Source organism: Sceloporus occidentalis, unplaced genomic scaffold (assembly GCF_023333645.1).
Source record: "Sceloporus occidentalis isolate IW3139 unplaced genomic scaffold, rSceOcc1.0.p SCAF_9, whole genome shotgun sequence".
Taxonomy (NCBI): domain Eukaryota; kingdom Metazoa; phylum Chordata; class Lepidosauria; order Squamata; family Phrynosomatidae; genus Sceloporus; species Sceloporus occidentalis.
The window spans coordinates 8,761,621-8,783,134 of NW_028316989.1; the positions used below are offsets into that span (position 1 = coordinate 8,761,621).

The 21,514-nt window shown below is 42.7% G+C and overlaps 1 protein-coding gene across 1 annotated transcript in view; it reads left to right on the forward strand.

Annotated features, from left to right (window-relative positions):
- The window catches only part of ZMIZ2 (zinc finger MIZ-type containing 2), a 106,668-nt gene extending 93,906 nt beyond the window's left edge, over positions 1-12,762 (forward strand). Inside the window, exons 12-19 of the mRNA XM_089537368.1 lie at positions 1,233-1,338; positions 2,029-2,186; positions 2,608-2,675; positions 3,178-3,246; positions 6,063-6,310; positions 7,627-7,799; positions 9,270-9,551; positions 10,845-12,762. Of these exons, the coding sequence (XP_089393494.1) occupies positions 1,233-1,338; positions 2,029-2,186; positions 2,608-2,675; positions 3,178-3,246; positions 6,063-6,310; positions 7,627-7,799; positions 9,270-9,551; positions 10,845-10,952 (1,212 nt within the window). The 3' untranslated portion in view covers positions 10,953-12,762. The remainder of the gene's footprint in view (positions 1-1,232; positions 1,339-2,028; positions 2,187-2,607; positions 2,676-3,177; positions 3,247-6,062; positions 6,311-7,626; positions 7,800-9,269; positions 9,552-10,844) is intronic.
- Positions 12,763-21,514: the final 8,752 nt, after the last annotated feature.

Consider the following 21,514-nt stretch of genomic DNA (forward strand, 5'->3'; position numbering starts at 1 on the left):
TGGATATGTCTCAGGGCTTAGAAGTAACACATTATACGTAATGTCATTACCAGTAACATAGAAAAGTTGCAAGGGTGATTGTATTGGCCATAAAACAGAAAGGCCGTCTGGTGGTGATCCTTTTATTGGTCCAACCAAAAGGCAGAAAATACTTAATGCTAGCTTTCAAAATTCACAAGCTTCTTCATTAAAACAAAGATGGTAAAATAGCATGCAGAGGAAGGAAAGTCATGGTGGGGTGGTCACAACATCTGCATTTTGCTTTGTAGTTTTATCACAAGTATGTGTAGATGAAACTCAGTTAGCTGTATGCTGAATGAAGAAAGGCAGTAGAAGGGCAAAACAGAGGCAATAAAGCAGGGTAGGGCAACAGTTGTGGGGGCACATTGCTCTCCTGGAGACATTGGAGGGCAAAAGAAGTAAGTGGTGAATATGCCCCAATCCCCCTTGAGGGCATGCTTTTTCTGTTTCAATCCCTTAATTTGTTTTCAGGCTTAAAAGTACAAGATTTTACTTAGAGATTTTGCATTTTGATTTACCTACAACATGTTACTTTTTGTAGTAATGAGGGCATAGCTTTTGTAAAACACAGTAAGTTGTAACAGTACTTATATAGCTAGTAACATTTGCACATTACTGTTCTTCATTTGAGGGCAAAAAAGAAGAAGAAAAAGAAGACTTCAGGATAATTTTGAGGGCATTTTTTCAAATACCAGGACACTCTTTTCTGGATGAATTTTCCCTTCCCAGAACAAAAAAGTATCAAATAACCAATGAGTTACTACAAAATTTGTGTAAAGGTAACATATTTGAGTGTGTCCGTGCATTGCAACAAGTCACATAATGAGTTACTTTTTAAGAGTAGATTCCTGAGTCTTTTGCACAGTATGTTTTGTTTTGGCATAGCATGCTCTCTTTTTACTAGCCATGCAAGAGTAGACTCTTCAGAGCATTGACTATCCTGTCTTTCACCACAAGAAAACCAGAGTTACTCAATAGTCTTGACAGTTACTTCCCTTGGTCCATCCTGAAATCTCCCACAAATGAGTTTTCCTTGGTTGGCCCCAGGTTCTCATTAGAAAGGGAGAAAAGTAACATCATTCAGATGTGTTGGCCACATGGCTCGGAATGATGGCATATGTAGTCTATTACTTGAGGAGGGCACCAGGATGAGGAAAGCTGCAGTGAAATTTCCTTATCCCAACTAATCTTCCTCCTTCTTTTCTCCCTAGTCTCATCTCTTCGTTCTGCAGCTGGTTCACAGGCCCTCTGTGCGGTCCGTTTTGCAGGGTTTAATAAAAAAAAGGCTCCTGCCAGCTGAGCATTGCATCACCAAAAGTGAGTATGGGCTCCTTTACATCCTGTCCTATTTGTACATTTTGTGATGTGGTCTCGAGAGCCAGAAATCTCTTTCACAATACTTGAAAGGAAATGAAGTCCAGAATTATAACTAGACAGAGCAATTTTAAACTCGCATTATGCTAAGACTGAACATACCAGTGCTATATCAGTGGAACATCTGCCATGTTCAGTCATGCTCAGCCCAGTAGTAAGGGTAAGCAATGCACAGCTATAAAAAAATTAAAATTGGTAAATAGATGCTTCGGCATCCATGAGAACAGTGACAGTCAATGCAAGACTCTGCAGCTGGTTGCATGGTTTACCAGGGGAAAGGCTGGTCTAAAGTTGCACTGTTGACAAAGGTGTGGTCATAGGTTGAAATCGTGTCAAATACAGTGTGCATGTTTCTCCTCTCATGCTGTCAACATGCTGCTCACAACAAGTGTCATCTGTCTGTATGAGGAGTTTTCAGAACTTGGGTTGGAACACCATGAGCGCAATCTGACTGAGACTGGAGAATTTAGGACTGTTAGAGACAGGAGGAAGCTCTCTGCCTTGTGATCCAGCAGCACTTTTCCATGCCTTTGTGGGAATCTACATCCTATGGCCATCAGTTTCTCACTGCTCACTAACAAATGAGCTTGCTCCTTTGCAACAAGACCATTTCCCCTCTTGATCCCCTCTTAGTAAAACGAAACTTCAGCAGCGGCACAATCCCTGGAACTCCAGGTCCAAATGGTGAAGATGGGGTGGAGCAGACAGCCATCAAAGTGTCTCTGAAATGCCCCATCACTTTTCGGAGAATCCAACTTCCTGCGAGGGGTCACGACTGTCGACACATACAGGTGAGTCTCTGGCCTTATGACCACTAAGCCCTATCAACTGTACCTTTTGATGGCTACATCTATCCCACTCTTCCTCCAAAGCTATCAAAGTGACTCGTGTAGGCTGTTGTTGTCCCAATGCTCTGGAGAGTGCCACACTGGGCAAGGTTGTCATCACACCATCAGGCTATTTTCACTGACCACATTCTAAAATAAGAGGGGGAGGTCTTCTCTTGTTATTCCAGGGACAGATCAATGTAATGGCAACCTATCGTCCAAGGAGGAAGGGGAGTCATTTTCAACAGTGGGTGGTTGAGGTGCTGTCTTTCTCCCATTTGGACCACAGGTCCCTGAGGGATCACTATTCCCATAGTGACAAACTTTGTTTCAACCTGCAACTTCACGTGACTCTCCAACTTTGTTTCCTGTGTTTTCTGTGCAGTGCTTTGACCTGGAATCCTACCTCCAGCTGAACTGTGAAAGGGGAACATGGCGATGTCCTGTTTGCAAGTGAGTATCCACGGTAGGGCCTGTGACATTCACAGAATTGGGGGGGGGGGGGGGTATACTAAATGCTTAATGGGATGTTTATAATCAGGGGGGCAGCAGAACAACCTGGGAAGGATCAAACTCATAGTCCATCTAACTTGGTCACCCCTTTCCTCACTGTGGCCAATGAATTACTTCTGGAAAGCCCTCATGCATGGCATGGAGGTATCAGCCCCTTTACTTCAAACGTCATTGAATCTAGCTGTCCAAACAAGAATTTAAGCACTGCCGCTCACCTGCTGCATAACTCCCACAATCTGGTTGACTCTACACTCTGCTCTCTGTATTTGATTACGTCTAATGTCTGCTGAATTTCGGTGGCACTGCACAGTGCCACAGAGAAGATGCAGGGAACCAATGGAGATACAATACATAGTTAGAAATAGAATGAGCCTTCTGGTACATTGCCTCTGGATTCCCTGAGCCTTGCTAACTCTTTTCTCATTCTTTCCTTTGCTTTCAGTAAAACAGCTTTGCTGGAAGGACTTGAAGTAGATCAGTACATGCTGGGGATTCTAATCTATATTCAAAAGTAAGTTTCATTATTCACCTGTCCCTCCATTCTTCTATGAAATATAGCTGGCTGCTAGAGGGCTGCCATGCGTTGCCCATCCATCTCCAGCCTATACCCCCTCATCCCCTTCCATGATGTGGAGACTCTATGGAACTGTTCAAGTTCAAATATTACCTGGGAGGCAATGTTATATAGACTCTAGGCCACTGGCGGAATCAGCCCTAGATAAACAATTTGTGAACACAAAGGGGTGAGGGGTTAGGTACCCATTTTTAAGAGCATGCCAAATAAATAGCTGCTGTGATGTAGTCTTACACTGTGACAGATGATGTTTGGCTTCAGATCCCTGTTCAGCATAAAGCTAACCAGGCAACCTTGGGCCAGTTGCTGCCTTTTGTCCTAGCCATCCTTAACATTTTGACATTAAGGTGAAGTAGGGACAGCATGAAACAAATGTGTTTCCTTTTTGTACCTTGAAAGGAGGATGGGATAGATATATACTAAGGTGTTAAGCAGATATAAGTCAATAAATAAAGGTAGTAGGTGGATAAATACAGTGCCCATAATGAACTTACATGCTGATGGCACAAGACTGTACAAAAGATGAATTTGAAGATAAAATATAGGTCTGATAGATGGGTACGAATGACACACCATCCCACCCACCCTCCTCCATGCCAGCACATGAGAGGTGGGGAATTAATGGAAATAATTTGGGGATTGGCTATTCATAATCATACCTTTGCCATGCCACATACTTTACTGGACTGTCAATCATCTCAGCCACAATTCTCTGCCCTCCTTCTTTCCTGTGCCCCCCTGTGAGCTTACATTGCTAAACATGAAACTCTCACCTGAAAGACCTACAAAGCCTTTCAAATGCATCAAATGAAAACCATCAAAATGCCTATCAATTCTAATAATGTAAACACATTGAGAGAGAACTTAGACTTTCATAGTAACCAAGCAAAGGCTCATAAAAGATCAGTAGGACTAGGTCTATATTATGATGGTAAAGAAAACAACAGCCAAGAAGGCCCCACCGTGTCCTACCCTTTGCCAGCTCAACATCACATATCAAGGCTTTGACTGGTGTTCCCTGGTTGTCCTGTGAATGCAGGCATTCTTACAGGTGGGAAAGTGGGTTGGTGAGAAATGAAATAAAGATTAGATCCAAAAAGTTTCCTTTTTGGACTGTATTTCCAGAAGTTGACAGTCAGCATGGCCACTGGCCATGATAGCTTGAGGATTATAAAAGTCCAAAAAAGGGGAACTTTTCTAAGTTCCAGGAAGGATTGGGAGACAGTGTGTGTACTAGAAAATGTGTTAGACAGAATTGCCTCACTTCCCTCAGTTCTTTCCTCCCATACATAGCAGAGAATTGCTCTTGAGAGTAGCAACATTTTCTTGCCACTTAGTAATTTGTGAACCAATTTACTTTAGGGTTTTTGTTTGTTTGATTGGGGTCTTTTTTTAAGGAGATATAAGCTTTGCTCTTCAGCAAGTTCAGTGAAGGGCTTCATCCCTTTCCCTTTTCCCCAATACCATCCTTCCTTCAGAGGAACATAGTTTCCTCCCAACTGCAAAGATCCTGTGCCCTCATGAATGTTGGACAGGCCTTTCTTGACCCAAAATCCAAAACAATTCCAGCCAGCGTGCAAAACTTCCCTTCCACCATTTGAGGGCCTCATGCTCCCAGTTTTTCACTGATGGGGGAAAAAAAGACAGCATTGCTTTAGATAAACAAGAACGAACCAGATCAAACCTTCTGGGCACTGAGGCACTGATGTCTTGGCCTTGGTATATAAATTCACCGTATTATCCCCAGTAGCTCTTTAACGCTGCTTATGACAAGCCTTTTGCAAAAGAACAACAGTCACATGCAAGCACTGGGTGACACTCAAGGTACATGAGGTCTCTGCTTCATAAAGCCCCAGGTTTTAGACAATCTGGGAACCATCTCAGGGCCAAAGAGATCTGAAAGAATCAAGATCTCCTGCAGTTTAACCCACTCCCCTGTGAGACTGAAATAATCTCTGATGAGTGCAACACAGTTTTGTAAAGTGGCCTTTCTCCAGGCAGGGTCCCTCTATGACTGGACTGCAAGTCCCATTGTGTTGGCTGGAATATGTGGAGGGCACCCACACTGGGGAGGACACATTAAAGGAAAGCAGAAACTAGCTTACTAAAGGACTGAATTATATCTGCCACCTGCCAAAAACGATACCACTGGGATCTCCTTCCTATTCTCCCCAGGTAGCAATTGTAGTCCAGCAACATCTAGAAGATTACAGATTCCACAATCCAGGACTAGGGTTTCTGGTTTTAGGACAGGGATTCTGAGTTGCAACAAAGGTACTAAAAGGGCTTGATTCCTCCCTTCTGAGGTTATCCCAAGAACGAGTCTCCTCTGTTTTCAGAGTGATTGCAAAGTTGTGCAAGCCCAGATCTTAGCTCATGCTCATGCAAGTACTAGATGAAGGACATTTTACTCAGGAGCTGATGTTTCCTGTTCAGATTAGGAAAATTGATAGCTGCAATACTATAATCAATAAGTCTAATCATTTTATAGCTCAGGATGAATAACTGTGATCTTCTCAATGTTTGGGGACTGTGAGTCCCACCAGCGTAGGCAATCTAACCAAAGTGAGGAAAGATGGAAATTGGAGTGCCACAGTTGACCACCTCTGATCTACGATCACTAGCAGTGACTCTCCAGTTATACCTGGAGATGGTAGGGACTGAAATTGGGATCGTCTGCCTATAAAGTACATGCTCTGTACCAACACCCAGGCCTCTCTGCTGAACCTCATTTCCTTTGTCTTCCTATTTAGCTCTGAATATGAAGAGATCACCATTGACCCAACGTGCAGCTGGAAACCTGTGCCCATCAAACCCGACATCCACATCAAGGAGGAGCAGGATGGGCCGGTGCTGAAGCGTTGCCGCACCATGAGCCCCACGCATATGGTGATGCCCAATGTCATGGAGATGATTGCTGCCCTGGGACCTGGTCCCTCTCCATTTGGGCCCCTGCAACCTCCATCTGCCAGCAGTGGCAACAGTGACTTCACTGGCCAAAGTGAGTTGGTCTCTGGGACATGGGAACTAGGCTTCGTTTTCTGAGAAAACAACCTTCTCCTCCCAAGGAGTGAGTACTGCCTTTCAAGAATCATGAAGGGCTCCCCAGCCCAGGTTTGGGAAGCCTGCATCTTTATAGATGTGTTGCATTACAGCTTTCATCATCCTCATGCCAGGTAGGGATAATGGGGCTGTAAACTAACCTAACTGGAGAGCACCAAGTCTAATTCATGCAACTTCAGCAGTTCTCAAGTACATTTTCTCTGCAGTGTGGGGTTCCATGACTACTGCTGACCAATACCAATGTCACCTCTTTGTCACAAGAAAACGATGTTTGTCCATCCAGTATACTGTCCTTGGCAGAGTATTATCCTATTTATATAACGTGTCATGTCTGGCATGTCAAAGAGTAGAAGATAACAGTCTTCTGCCCCAAAAGTTTATAGTCTAAACTCTGTCCCAAGAAAAACATCAAAGAAAGGGAGAAGAAAGCAGAGGTGGGGGTAAACAGAAGAAGAATATGTGATTATTTCAGTTATACAAAGCCCACCACAGAGCAGGCACTATTTTGGGACCCATTTGTGGTGTCAATCCAATTGCTGAGTGTTAAGCAGCGCTAACCAATCTGCAGTTTTCAGTGTGTTTGAAAGGGCTTCTATACCTAGCCCATCCTCACATCCTTCTAGTTTGTTTTTTGCTAACATTCATCAGTCTCTGTGATTTTCAAAGTGCAGCTGTGTTAGTTTCCATACTAACACAGAGAGTCTTGTGGTAGGTTTAAAATGAACAAATTAAGATGAATATTCATAGAACTATAATTCTCTTCCTAAAATGCATGAGTATAATCCAAAGGTTCAAATCTGTGTACAAAAGGTAAGTAGTAAGGCATAGGTAAAACCTACACACACGTTGTGTGATAAGCATATGCCAAGGTGTGTGACCTATCATCAACTGTTTTGTGAGGGCCAGTGCTGATAATCTAACTGCCACTGTCAGTGTTTTCTATGTCTAAAGTCACTCTGACCTCGACGTCAACATCCCACCCCAACTATGTCCAGCGTAGATATACCTGACATTTTTGATCATATTCTATGCATCTTGAGAAAGGAATATTTAGATCACAAAAGCTTATGGTGTAGTAAAGCTGTTGGTCTTAAAGCACTACAGGACTCTGTTGTCTTCCCCCCCTGGTATCCAAAGTACCTTTTCTGCCTTTGGTCTTTACAGTCTTGTTTGGAGGAGAAACATCTTTGTTCTAAACATCTTTCAGGGGCTGGCATGTTAACTTTCCTAAAATATTTACATTTCTTTCTGCAGATTCAAACTTTTCAGGTCCTGGAACTTTCCCAGATTCATTCCCTACTGTGAATCCTGGCACACCGACATTAAATGAATTCAACCAAGGACCTCCTCCAATCTCATACCAGTCTGACATTCCCAGCACAATGCTGACTTCTGAAAAGCCACCTGCTCCCTCCATCACTGGACAGGTCAGCAAGAATCTCCACTTTTAGTAGAATGGGCAGGGAAAGGGAAAGGGAAAGGAAAGAGTAGCAACTTGTCTGTGCCAGGTTTTCCTTGCAAGATCTCAACCCTGCAGCTGTTCAGCCCTCTTGTTTTTCCTAGGTTTTCCAAATGGAACAACTTGCCAGACATCCCCCCATGGATTTTGGTTCAACATGTTTCAGGCTATAAAATTGGCACTACATATTTCTGAAGTATTTCATTGTTCTCTGAAATAAGATTGCCTGACAGCAAAGAATTTACTGGAGGCACTTAAGATGAGAATGTGTTTGCCACACTTATCTTTTCATATAGAGCAATATATTTGTCACAACAGCCTCAGAAATGGCTTCAGAGAGCTTTAGAAGAGCCTTACTCTAAAAGGTTTCAAATTGAAATCCATCAGTATTCATGCATCTCATATGGTATTCATGTATTTGACTGCAGATTTTGTCCATGTTTATTCATGACAGAGCATAGGATGTTGTTTGTGATTTCCTGTATTAGCCACCAGAGGACACTGAAGAGCTTGCTGTGAGGCTATGACAGCATTACTATCCTGTTGTTCCCATAGTTTTCAACAAGGGGAGCAATGGGATTTCTCTTTCTAAAATAATAATAATATCTTTATTATCTTTTCTATTGTTATACACCAGCTGTACACATTACAAAATACATAATACAAACACCAATACACACTATGCACCCATACCACTAGATAAATTACAAAACTATAACCCTTTACCTTCTTATAACCCTAAACCCCAAATAATTGTGGCTTCCCACTTGTCCAACTGAAGATGTAAATATAAATATATTAACCTTTTTCTTTCAAATTTATACACAGCATCAGTTAATCTTCTAGCTATCTTTTCTACAATACTTAAAACACAGGAGCATTAACAGTTTCCCCTTCCCAGCACTGTTGGACCCTTGTACCAGCTCCATGGTGAGATATATCCTCTGAAGATGGCAGTTCCATTTAGCCACCATGGCTAATCATTGCAGAGATCCAAGGAAGTAGACTATCCACATTATAAGGGCATCTAAAGCAACACCCATCTTGAGGCCATGTGCTCATTTGGAGAAGAAATACATTGTTATGTCTATCCCAAATTGCCCGCTAGTCAGTTTTTGTCAGATAAGCTCTAGTATTTTAGAGAAAAGGGAAGATTCCCACCTGCTTGGACTGCAGGCTGCTTTTGTTTGACACTATTAGATAAAGAAATAATGTAGTATTTTACAGAACATGAATTTTCTTCATGTTGTGAGTGGGATGAGGTGATGGAACATGACTATGTACCAGAGAAAATATGTCAGACCTGACATATAAGATAGCAGATGTCCTTAGTTGTGCCTTGGTGGTTTTGACCCAGTATGGCCTGCACCAGCCTAATCCACCCCACCGTGTAGTGCTGTTTTTCAGTGCTTTTGTGTTCTCTTTCTTTGTCACATAGATGCCTTCATCAAATAGGATGGATGCTTCTTCACACAATCCTGTGCAACAGGGCCTAAACAACCCCAACCTTGGCAGTCAACCAGGGCAACAGCAGCAGCAGCAGCAGCAGCAACAACAACAGCTCCACCATCGGAACCAACCCCCACCCCAGTCACGGCAGCCTATGGGACAGTCAGGTTCAGGAGGCCAGGCACATGGAAACCAGGACCTTGCCTTTAATCCAAGTGCTGGGATGGGAGTGCCACCTGGACCAGTAGACGGACCAGAGTCTTCCCTTGATGTGAGTAGCTAGACACTTTTCATCTTCTCATGCTAACCTTCTCAGCTCATTTGCCCAGATCTCTACAACCTGCAGAATTTCCTATCTCACCAGCAAAGCTACAGCAGCTTATTCATCTGGACTATGACTCCCAGATTCCTCCAAACAATTTTTTCAGTAGTTATGATCTATAGAGGATTCTGGGAACAGTAGTCCAAGCATACAACTTTTTTGTTCTCTTTTTACTTAGCCTATGATTTGTTGTACATCACTTCCTCTTTCCATTACCTAGCTTTACTGTTAAAGGTTCTTCTGAACTGAGTGCAGGCCACTCTACAACACACATAATAAAGTCTAATTTAGAGACAGCCAAATTGGTCTTCACCAGATTTTGGACTATAACTTCCATAGCTCTTTACTGTTGGCAATGATGGCTGTGGCTGATAGGAACTGTAGAGCAGGAACATCTGAAGTGCATCACATTTCCTAGCCCTGGTCTGGAGAAGAAGTAATGATAGGGATGATCCAAGCCCTGACTGCTGCCCTTTGCTGATTGATTTTGTGGTGATAATCTTGCTGCAGTTCATCTTAAGCCTCCCCCTTTGCTCATCTCAGCTATGTTAGTGGCAGCTTCTCAAAAGCTTCACCCTTGCCAAACTATCTTCTGAGTTCCTCCAGCTGCCATGGAGCTCTTGTGGTCATTGGAGAAAAGGATGGTAGGGTCTTGACTTTACTGTTATATAGCAGATGGCAAGAAGCACCTTCAGACCTGTGAGTGATCTGTGAAAGTCATTGTTACACATATTGGGTGGAATCCTGTCACCCTGTATATAGTGTAACTTTACATATACCTAACTACGTAGCTGAGGCACTACAAAACTTTATTACTGAATTCCAAAGCTGTATAACAAGATACCCAGTATGCTTAGCTAGAGCCTGATGCACATCAGAAATGCACACCCCCACTGGTGGTGTGCCACACATAGGAGGTGCCCAACGCACATTGGTACTTTGCCAGATTAACTACGTAGTTACATAACAACAGCCTTCTACTGGATACGGACGATACAGAACCATCCATTCTAATTCCCACATGCATAAGTCCACTTAAGGAGATGTAACTCCCATACAAGATTCCAGCCATTGTCTCAGGGCATCATAAAATGACTTTGTCTGTATCCTCCCTTCCTATTCCCAATCATCATCATGTGTGTTTAATTCCATGTGAGGCTTGTGCTTAGGATGTTCTGTTAATGTTTGTTGCTCAGAGTTAATCTTTAACACTCTCTTTTTTATTTTGTGTTTTGCCCTCAGCTTCTTCCTGAGTTGACGAACCCAGATGAGCTGCTGTCTTACCTAGGGCCCCCAGATCTCCCCAATAACAGCAATGATGACCTACTTTCCTTGTTTGAGAACAATTGAAGCCATCCCTTGTGGAAAACAGTCACCAGGCTCTGCACACCACATACACACACACACACACACAATTGCATATCACATGTACACACACACACACACACACACACACACACACACACACACACACCGAGTAACCGTACCAAAACACAGTCCATCCCCTAGCATCCCAGGCACTCATCCACAGAGGCCTTGCCTCATATAATGGCAATGCCCAGTGAGTCCTGCCAGTGAAACAGAACTGTCCTAAGGCAGCCCAAGGAACTTTGGTGGCCAGTCAGTCATCCCATTTTGTTCAGAATGGCTTCCAGTCTACCAAAAGGCTCCCATGGACCCTATGGCAGCCTGCTTTAGCTGCCTTGGGAAAAGCTTCCTATGCAGGAGAGAGTGGTGGTGCTGGGGAAGTGGTGGTGGGGAATACAAAGTTTTTATCAAGTCGCTCAGACTATGCCACAGTACTCAGCCATATGGCAGCTGTATTGTTTATACTAATCCTGCCCCAGAGACATCCAGGAAACTTACAGCCAGGGAAGGAAGACATGGAGCCAAATGGCTTCTGGATATTTTAGAAAAACTAATGACTCTCCCCCATTTCCTCCTGCACCTCGGTCTGGATCTTCATCTTGGGAAGGGCAGCACCACTTTGAACATGTCAAGCTGTTGGATGAAAGTGGCTGCTCTTCTTGGGTTTTTGTTTTTGTTTTATGGTGGTTCTTTTACATATATTCTGATATTTTTAAAACCAGAAAGCTTGAAGTAAAGGCAGAGATTGAAAGCGCCAGAAGAAGTATATGGAGCTTGCTTGCTCTTGTGTGTCATTGGACCTGCAGGCTCATGAAGCCAGCTCTGTCTGCCCAAACCCCTTGTTCCAGAGATAGACATGGCAACTGGTCTGTCATTTTGTTTTTGCTTTTTGTCTGTTATCTTCCAGCAACATAGATATCCAGAAGAAACCCAAATCAGGATCAGAAAACCTGTTCTTTTCAAGACCAAGAAGTGCTCCCTGCTCCAAAAGTTTTTTTTTTCCCCTTTCAAAGGCCCTCACAAAAGTTTGACCTGGAAAACCTTTCCCCTCCCCATTTCTTTCCCATGGATTTACAGCAGTAAAGAAATGCATCTGTGGATTGAAAGAACACAGTTCCCTGGACACAACCTGACATACTGACTCCATCAATCGATGGATCTGTCTACAAGCACAACATTGTAAATAATGTAGAAACACTAAAGGAAACAAAAGTGAAGGTGGGAGGAAAAGGAGGGGAGGGGAGGGAAAGAAATATTTAAAAGCAAGCGCATCACTCTGTTATATAGTCTCAAGGGCTTCTAAACCTTGGGACAAAACTCCTTTGTATAAATGTGCATAAGCTTCCTAGATTGTAATATAGACCATTCCACATGGGGCTGTGTGCACCATCCAGAGACCCAATGCATTTAGCCATAGCCAGGGACTGTCCCTTGCATTTGACATTTGTGTGTCCCACCAAAGTAGGATCTGGATGCTCAGAGCTCATTTTAACCTGAGCCCCAGAAATTAAGTGCAACGAGTCAGTCCAAACCACTGTGTGTGTGTTGACCTGCCATTCCCTTCCAATCCCTCTCAGGAACCTACTTCAGCTGAGGTTAGCTTTGGGATGGTGCAAAGAGGCCCCAAATGTTAACCTGTCTGTGATGAATCAGACCCATTGCTCATGGCCAGGTTTCCTGAGCCAGGGAGTCCCTGTGTCCAAGTGCTGACAGCTCTGTTGAATTTTGTGTATCTTGTTTCATTATTATATTAAAGGATTCTTTTTTGGTGGGGCTCACCAAATAGCTTGCATACTGGTTTTAAAGTACTTGCAAAATCAAGGGTAAATGTGTGGAACAAGGTGGATCCCTCAGAGTCTGAAGTGGGGACACTACATCTCTCTTCCCCCCCCTCCCCCGTGTTTCAGGGATGCACTGTTCATTCTTCAATAATCCTTCTTATGGTAAACCCAAGGCCAAGATTCCTAAAATCAGGAGAGATGTCATAGGAATTGGGGAACGATTAGCAACATGATGTTAATTAGAATGCATCTCTGACCTTCTGCACAGGTGCAGACCATCTATCAAGTGTATCCTCACAAAAAAAGAAGTAGGGAAACTGGAAAGCTCTAAATATGAAGCAGATCTTGGAGAAATTATTGTTTGGACTACAGATCCCAGAATTCCAGAGACCGATAACTATCCCAAGCTCTGATTACCAAGCTACCCCAAAGAATCATGCTGCTTGTAGTTGGTTAGGCTCCTTGGTACATCTAGGAGAAAGAAGTTCTCTTTAAATTTTTCTAAAAATGGAGAACTCAGAAGTAACATGGATAGCAAGGCTGTCTCTATCTTGGGAGGACCCACCATTCAGTGACAGAACACCTGCTTTGCTTGTAAAAGATTTGCTCCTAAGGCCTTAAACGGTTTAGCTACCAAGTGTATTGGTGTTTCCTTAAACATGCTTGGCCACTGTGGAAGGAAGGCATACAACTGTGCCAATCCCACTAACAAGTGACTTTCAGTGTGTGCATGTATGAATTGAGAGTAATAAACCAAAACAACAAACTGCTAAGCAGCAACAATTTCCCAAGAGGATCAAAGCTGACTTCCAGCTTATTCAATCAGCAATGACTAGAAGATTCTGTATTATCATCCACATTAAGTAGACTTGTAGATTCTGCCCTCTTTAATCCCATTAGCAGTCCATCACTTACCGCCATTATTTCCCCAGAGACTTTTACTCTTCACCATTTGCCTGCCTTCTCCTACAGTCTCTGAGTAAAGGAAGCCATTTGGTTGAGAGCTTTGAGAAGTCTTTTGACTGATGGCTCAGTTCATATCTCAGGACTTCTTTCTTGTTATTGATGTGTGCCTTTAAGTCATTTCTGATGCTAAGCAAACCTATCGTGGGGTTTTCTTGTCAAGGTTCATCAGAGTGGGTTTGTCATTGCCATCCTCTGGTTGAGAGAGTGTGACTTGCTCAGGGTCACCCAGTATATTTAGATGGCCAAACTGGGATTTGAACCCTGGTCTCCAGAGTCCTAGTCTATGCAACATGTGAAGCTCTGGAAAGTTCCCTCTCAAATATACAAACCCAGGTGAAGAACATGATAGTGCCATTTAATCTTCGCAATAAAGTACAACTTAGGCTTCTACAGCATGAACTGGTGCCTTCAAGATAGATCCTGTTCATTTAGTATCACCAGCAGCCAATGTGGGCTCAGGATGTTAGAACGGAAAGGCCAACATTTCTAGAGGGTATCAGGTTGAGGAATGGTAGACTAGGCCATTCCTACCTTTTGTTGCTATGTTCTAATTCATTCCTCCTGGAAAAGATCAGATCTGGTTCATTAATCCAACATACATGCATACCTTGGTTTAGAGCTTGGTTTCAAAATGAAAGGTGGAGAGGGCTCCTGTAGTTGTGTAGAAGAGAAATATTTAGCAGGTTTTGCTTGTTAGCTGTTTAGATTATAGATTACAGCAAAGCCTTTGATTGTATAGATCACGAAAAACTATGGATCATTCTTAAAGAAATAGGTGTGGCACAACATTTGATTGTCCTAATGCATAACATGTACTGAGGACAAGAGACTACCATCAGGACAGAATACAGAAAAATGGAACGATTTCCAGTTGGCAAGGGGGTCAGGCAAGCCTGCATTTTATTATCCTATCTGTTAAACTTGTACACTAAATATATCATGCAAAGATGGATTAGAGTCAGAGGAAAGAGGAGTGAAAATTGGATGAAGGAACACCAACAAATTAAGATATGCAGATTACACCATACTACTAACAGAAAAGAGAACTGAAGAAAGTCAAGGAAAAAATTGCAAAGGTTTACAGTTACTGAACAAGAAAACAAAAATAATGACCATGTGGGATTTATATAACTTTAAAGTAGGTGATGAAAATGTTGAAATAGCAATGTTTGGCAAGATAGAAGGCAGCAGGAAAAGAGAATGACTTGGACGATGGCAAAGAGGATAGGATGACCAGGAGGTCTTTCATTCATGGAGTCGCCATAAATTGAAATTGACTTTATGTCAGTTAACCAAAAAACAGAGAGAGAGAAAAAAGGAAAATAAGGTAAGAAAAGGAAGGAGAATGTAGAAAAAAAGAAAGTAAAAAGAGGAGAAAGTGGGAAAGTACTATATTTACAACACAAAACATTCTTTTTAAAAAACGAATGACCATTTCTATATTGAAAGATACATGCCAGACAAGTACAACATGATCTTCTGCATGCTGGGCATATTTGTTGTCATTTAATCTTAGCATTACACATGGTTGAGAATCCCATTCAGTTTGGGTCTTTTAACAGGAACGTAACCAGAACTGTGCCAGTTCTGTGCATGCTGCGCTCCACCAGAAAAATCCATTGCACAGGCTCGAAGGATACATCCAACTTCCAAAAAAGCCCTGTAGCAATAGGCGAGGGATGAAACAGCAGGTGTAAAGATGCACTGGAAGCCGCAGACCCAACCCTGCCTGCAGGCGGTTCAGGACTTTGGTCGCTTGAGACTGACCCAGGGGATGACTGTCTTGTTCGACAGCATCCTGGATGACCAAGCAGCCTTTTTTAAGGAGAGCACTGTTTGCTCCATATGGAGAGGGGGCCTAGAAAAGGTGGCCTAACGAAAGTTCATCCCCATCTACCTGGTTGGCTAGCCGCAGCCAACGGGCATCTCAGATTGGCCTTTTTAATCATCAATGCACTTGTAGAAAGCGCGGGATGAGTCCTTCCTGAATCTTTGCAAAGTAAAGCCAGAGAACCAAAAATTACAAATTTCTTTAGAAATAGAATAAAAAGAACTTCGGTTTAAAAATAAGTTAAATATCAAAGAAAGTGTAACTTACCGATCTGTACAGACCAAACCACCAAGAAGAAATGGCTCCAAAACAAACATCAGGCTGCGTTGTGTCTGCATTTTCTTGTTAAATCAGTGCTAAAAACAGAATGCTTCAATAAATCAAGATAAATTGTAGAGTCCCCATTTGAGAAGTATTCACTGGGGATCTGCTGACAAGACACTCAGCCCAGCAGTCCAGTTGTCTCTGAGTCAGTAACATCATAAAAACTTGGCATCTGCTGGGCAGATTAAATGTGAAACTTGCACATCACATACTACGGCTGCCTGGTGCGCCTGACTGCAGTCAGCCACAACTCCCCAGAGGAACAGATGGCTACAACTCAGCTTAAACTGACAGGTACAGGACTGATGCTTCTGCTGGGAGAAGGGGGGGTGGCCTCGAAGGAACAGGTGGGGGACATATGCTGTGCTCACTTCAGCCAAATCTAATTCCTCAGGATTATGCTCGCCTCCCTCTGGAAGAGCTCACAGCTGTAACTCTTGAGAAGAACTTATGACACATGGAGACATCCTAGGCGCTGTCTTCACCTCTGCACTCTGCAGAAGAGGAACTAGGGAGCCTTGAGCCTCAGGGCCAGAGATCTTGAAACTCCAATCCCAATGAAAGAACAACTTTGTTAATGGTAGAGATGCATGGCTCTGTGAACCTCTACCCTTTATGAAGAGCCCCACAACTACTGCTATAAGCAGTAAAGGATGCTTTTTCATCTATGCAAGCTTGCTGATGGTTGTCCCTAACAGGAAGAATGGTAAGGTTCATTGCTGAAGTTCCAACATTTGCCTCGGGAATATCAGTCTTTCCTGGCTCTGATTTTGGGTGTTTGATCACCTTTTCCTTGGTTTGACCCTTCAGGTATGATCCTAATTCTAGCCTCCAGGTATTTACTCTCCCCAAATTCTGAACTCTGACAACTCTGTTCAGACTCTTGACTCAATGAGCTCCAAGACAAATACAGGCAGCCATATATCATGTGTTTCTTCACCGCCATATATAGGTAACTACTTGGGAAGCTAAGTAACTACTTGGGAACTTGTACAAAATCCTGCCAAGAAAGGAGAGCTTTATTGTAAACTTTGGCTCCTATCAAAATCCAGAAGCAGAGAGGGCCCAAAACACATTGCAGAAGTAATCCAGCTTGAGACCACTTTAACTGTCCTGGGTCAGTCTTAGAGAATCCTGAGAATTGTAGTTTGTTGTGGCACCAGAGCTCTCTGACAGAGAAGGCTAAATGTCTCACAAAACCACAGTTCCCAGAATTCCATAACATTGAGCCAGGGCAGATAAAGCAGTCTCAAACTATTATTTCTACAGTGTGTTTTGGACCTTGGTAAATGGTCTTCTCTGACACAAGTGTTCTATGAATACTATCCAATCATGCAAGCCATATCATTTGTTAAGACAAAGGGAATGAATATTAGAAGATGGTTTCATAATACAAAAATAACCCTGGAATGATCTGTATCAAGAAAGCTTAGAATCAATGTCAGCCCCTCCAGTTAGAAGGAAGAGGATAGCTTTGTGTGCTACAGACTGAGGCTGTTCCCATACTAAAGAATCAATGCAATTTGACACATCTTTAACTGTTGTTCTATGGAATCCTATGATTTGTATTTTGTTGTGGCACCAGAGCTCTCTGACAGGGACAGCTAAATATCTCACAAAAATATCTACAGATCCCCAAATTCCATAGCATTGAGCCATGGGAGTAAAATTAAAACTGAATTAATGCTGTACAGATGCAGACAGAAGAAAAGGAGCTAAAAGCAGCCTGAAACAGGGAAATTGCACAGCAGCCTGGTGACTCTGTTTTCCCAATTTGCAAAAGATCTCTACTCTTCAGAAAAATGATATCTTCCACAGCTAGACCAAAACAGATTAGCTGCCATTAATGTGGCATAGATAACTAGTTTTCTTTTAACCATGGTATCTCCTTCTGGCCCAGGGAGTAATATCATCTTAAGATTGTCTACTGTTCCATTCCAATACTGTTCGTTTTTCAGGTGCAGAACAGGTGCAGTCTCTTGAAAATAAGAAAGGCAGACACTCAGTGTAGTCTTTTAAATGTGTTTTCTCCTCTGCTATGAAGAATCTGATTTCACAGCCTGGAGCATTTGCTATATACATTTTTCACCCTTTGTCACTTGGCTGGGGTTGTTCCTTTTGGCACCAGAGATGAGCTACTTTCGATCTCCCTACTCAGGTTGGATCTATGCATGCATGCAGCAGGCTGAGGGAGTCCCATTTCTGATTGGTGCTGGCGGCTTTACATGTGAAATGTCTACCTTTTTGAGCCCTACATTAAATACAGTTCTCTATACGTAGAAAATAGCACAGCAAATAAGCTTTAAGCCAACCCTTCACTTTCCCCCCCTTTTAGATGTCTTTCTGCAAGGAATGTCACCCACTCCTTCCATTTCTCTCAAAGACTACATCTATGTCACCAAGGAAATAGGAATTGGTCTATCCCCGATTTCCTTGTGCCATCTCTGGCCATTAACTTATTTGTAAGAAGCCTTCCCACCCTGCAGATCCCACTGCAACTACATCCTGGTGTTATCTGAGGACAGAAACACTAAAACAGCCAAGCGCCTGGTAGCTTCTATCACTCAGCCTACAAGACACTGCATTGCTGAGAAACGCTTTTAGTGTTTCTCCCACTAATTAAAACAGGGCTTCCCAAGGCTTGACTCTTGAATCAGTAAATGGGTTCTTTCTTCTAACCTTAGAGATTCCCTTATGGCAGGCTAATGCTGCTGTTGTTTGCACTGCAACTCTCCAAATTCATTGTTGGGGAGGGCAGTGCTCATAGCCACATTTACTTTACTTCACTTTTCCTAATATCTCGCATGATTATTTCTCAGGGTATGCAAGAATCAGATGCAAAACCCACCCACGCACAAAAGCAGAGTCACTCCATGACTCTCAGTGCTGCTTAAAATGCAGCCTGCCCTATCTTTTCTAGGCCAGCATGGTGGAGTGGTGTCAATACGGGTCTGGGACATGGGAGTCAAGGCTCTATGGAGGTATGAAGCCCAGTGGATGACCTTTGGCCAGTCTGTTTTGGCCTTACCTAACTCACAGGGCTGTTGTAAGGCTAAAGTGAGGAAGAGAGTTCATTAAAGGAAAAGCTGGCTATAAATGTAAAATGTACATAGCTCTTCCCAAAAAGGACATGTTAATGAATGTCAGGATGCTGTGTTGCATTTTAGTGTGGGAAGAACTCTCCCATCCTTATGTTCATACTCAAGTAAGCAGAGATGACAATTTCTCTAGGTGATGGACTAAAATAGGGAGAAAAAAATGTGGATTCATATTGAATTAGGAGCTGAATCCAGCTTCCTGCTATGTTAGATTGGGTCTTATTACACAGAAATAGGTAAAGCAATGGCATGTGCTATCCTTGAATCTTCTCTTTATAAATTAGTCGCTAAGACATGAGTATAACCATAACACAACAGGGCAACGGACTGCCAATTTGGCACACTAATTCTGTTTTAACACCCAGTACACCAAGGTAGACTGCTCCTTATCATGTAAGATTCCATTATACCTCATTGTCACTGAAAGAACCATCTTTCATTAATTTGGCTTTTTAAAATGCTTGTGGCCATCATAGCTTTGGTAGCGATCAATATCTTAAATTGATTATAGGCCATTTTATATTCTGTGGTAGCTCAAGGGAATTATTTATAATGGCATACCACTGTAATAAAAAGCTCAGAAGGGCTTATATGACCACAAGGGAATTTGATACCTCTGAGGGACAGCTGAATTTGGGGCCTAGAGGAAGGATCATGCAGCCACTGGACTGGACTTTTCAATTGTGCTTTAAGGGCTGGAGCGTGGCTTTGGCACAGCTTCCAGCCTCTTAGGACACATGCATCATTTAAACTGCATAACTCCAAAGTGACCCAAAGCAGCTTTATTTTGGCCTGTCTGTTTGGGCCCATTGTTTGGATATTGTTGGATTTGCTATACGGCCAACAAGACTGCCTCTAGATCCTGTTTTGAATTTGATCAATGATTGATCCAAGGTATGGGAAATCTTTAACTATTTCTATTTCCTCATCCTCTATATTGGGTTTCTATAGCTCCCCTGCGGTAATTATTTTTGTTTCCTTAATGTTCAACAGCAAGCCTGCCTTGGCACTTTCCTTTCTGATTTTCTTCAGTCATTGTTTCAAGTCTTTGGTGTTTTTTTGGTAGCAATATGGTATTGTCTGCATATCTTAGATGGTTGATATTCTTTCCTTCACGCTTCACTCCTTCCTCCATGTCTAGACCTGCTTTGCATATGATATTTTCTGCATATAAGTTGAACAGATAGAATGCTGCCTTGTCTGATCCCCTTTCAGATTAGGACCCATTCTGTTTCTCTCTATTCTGTTCTGATGGTTGTGCATCTGGACAACCAAATGTAATGGTACACCCATTTATTTAAGATCAATTCATAGTTTTTCAAGATCTATGCAGTCAAAAGTGTTGCTGTAGTCTATAAAGCTCCATTATCCACTATATATTTGCAATGGGATCCCTAGTGCCTCTTCCTTTCCTAGACAGGGTCAGGCCTGGTTAGTACTCGGATAGGAGACTCCCAAGGAATGCTAGGTGCTGTAAAGTGTAATTCAGGGGAAGGCAAAGGCAAATCACCTCTGAGTATTCCTTGACAAAAACAACCCTATGAAATTCATGGGCTCACCATAAGTTGACATGTCACTTGAAGGCGCGCGCGCGCGCACATGCACGCACGCACGCACACACACACACACACACACACACACACTTCTCATGAAGTACTGTATGTTACGTTATAAGCCACTGTCTTATTGGAGGTATTTAGCAAAAAAACAAACCAAAACACAACTCTTTTTTTTTTTTGTTCCAGATACACACCTAACAGTCCATCTCCCAGTACTTTATATATGGAATGGTAGAGAACAACACGAGTAAGATTTTTATTTCTCATAACCTTAAAGGGCATAATTATGCCTTGACCGCAATAATGCTACAGTCAAGTCTATGAGCTGAAGACAGGAATTACAAAAAGCTTACCGTAGATTGTAAGATTTCAAATCTGAAAGCTAGGACAACCACACAACTGATTTGATTCAAAGAGAGTGAGCGGTTTTAGATAAGTGTCAGCTGGCCATATCTTCTTATCCTACCTTTCATCCTTCAAGGACCTTCACTTGTACATACCCCTCTTCCCCTTCCTAATTTTATCTTCATATGTAATTTAGTTATGTAGGTTAGCATGAGGAAGTATGACTAGACCAGGACTACCCAATGCACTTCATAGGACCCTATCGCATGGGGTTAAAACAGCAGCTTACCTTTTCTGAATCCAGTGCTAATTTGGTAGATTGCTGGGTCCTATCACACAAAAATTGCCTCCGAATTGCTACCCGGGTCCATCCCAGATGCATCTCAGGTCCTATAAGCTGCTTCTGCAGCCCCTTTTCAAAAATGGGAGCTTCCCACTTCTAAAAATGGCTGTGGAAGCGGCTTACAGGACCCAGGCTAGCATGACTGCACCAAATGCTGTTACCTTCCCACTCAGAAGTGGTACCTATCTATCTACTTGCAGTTGCATGCTTTCGAACTGCTAGGTTGGCAGAAGCTGGAACTAGTGACAGGAGCTCACCCCATCACACTGCACTCGGGACTCGAACTGCCAACCTTCC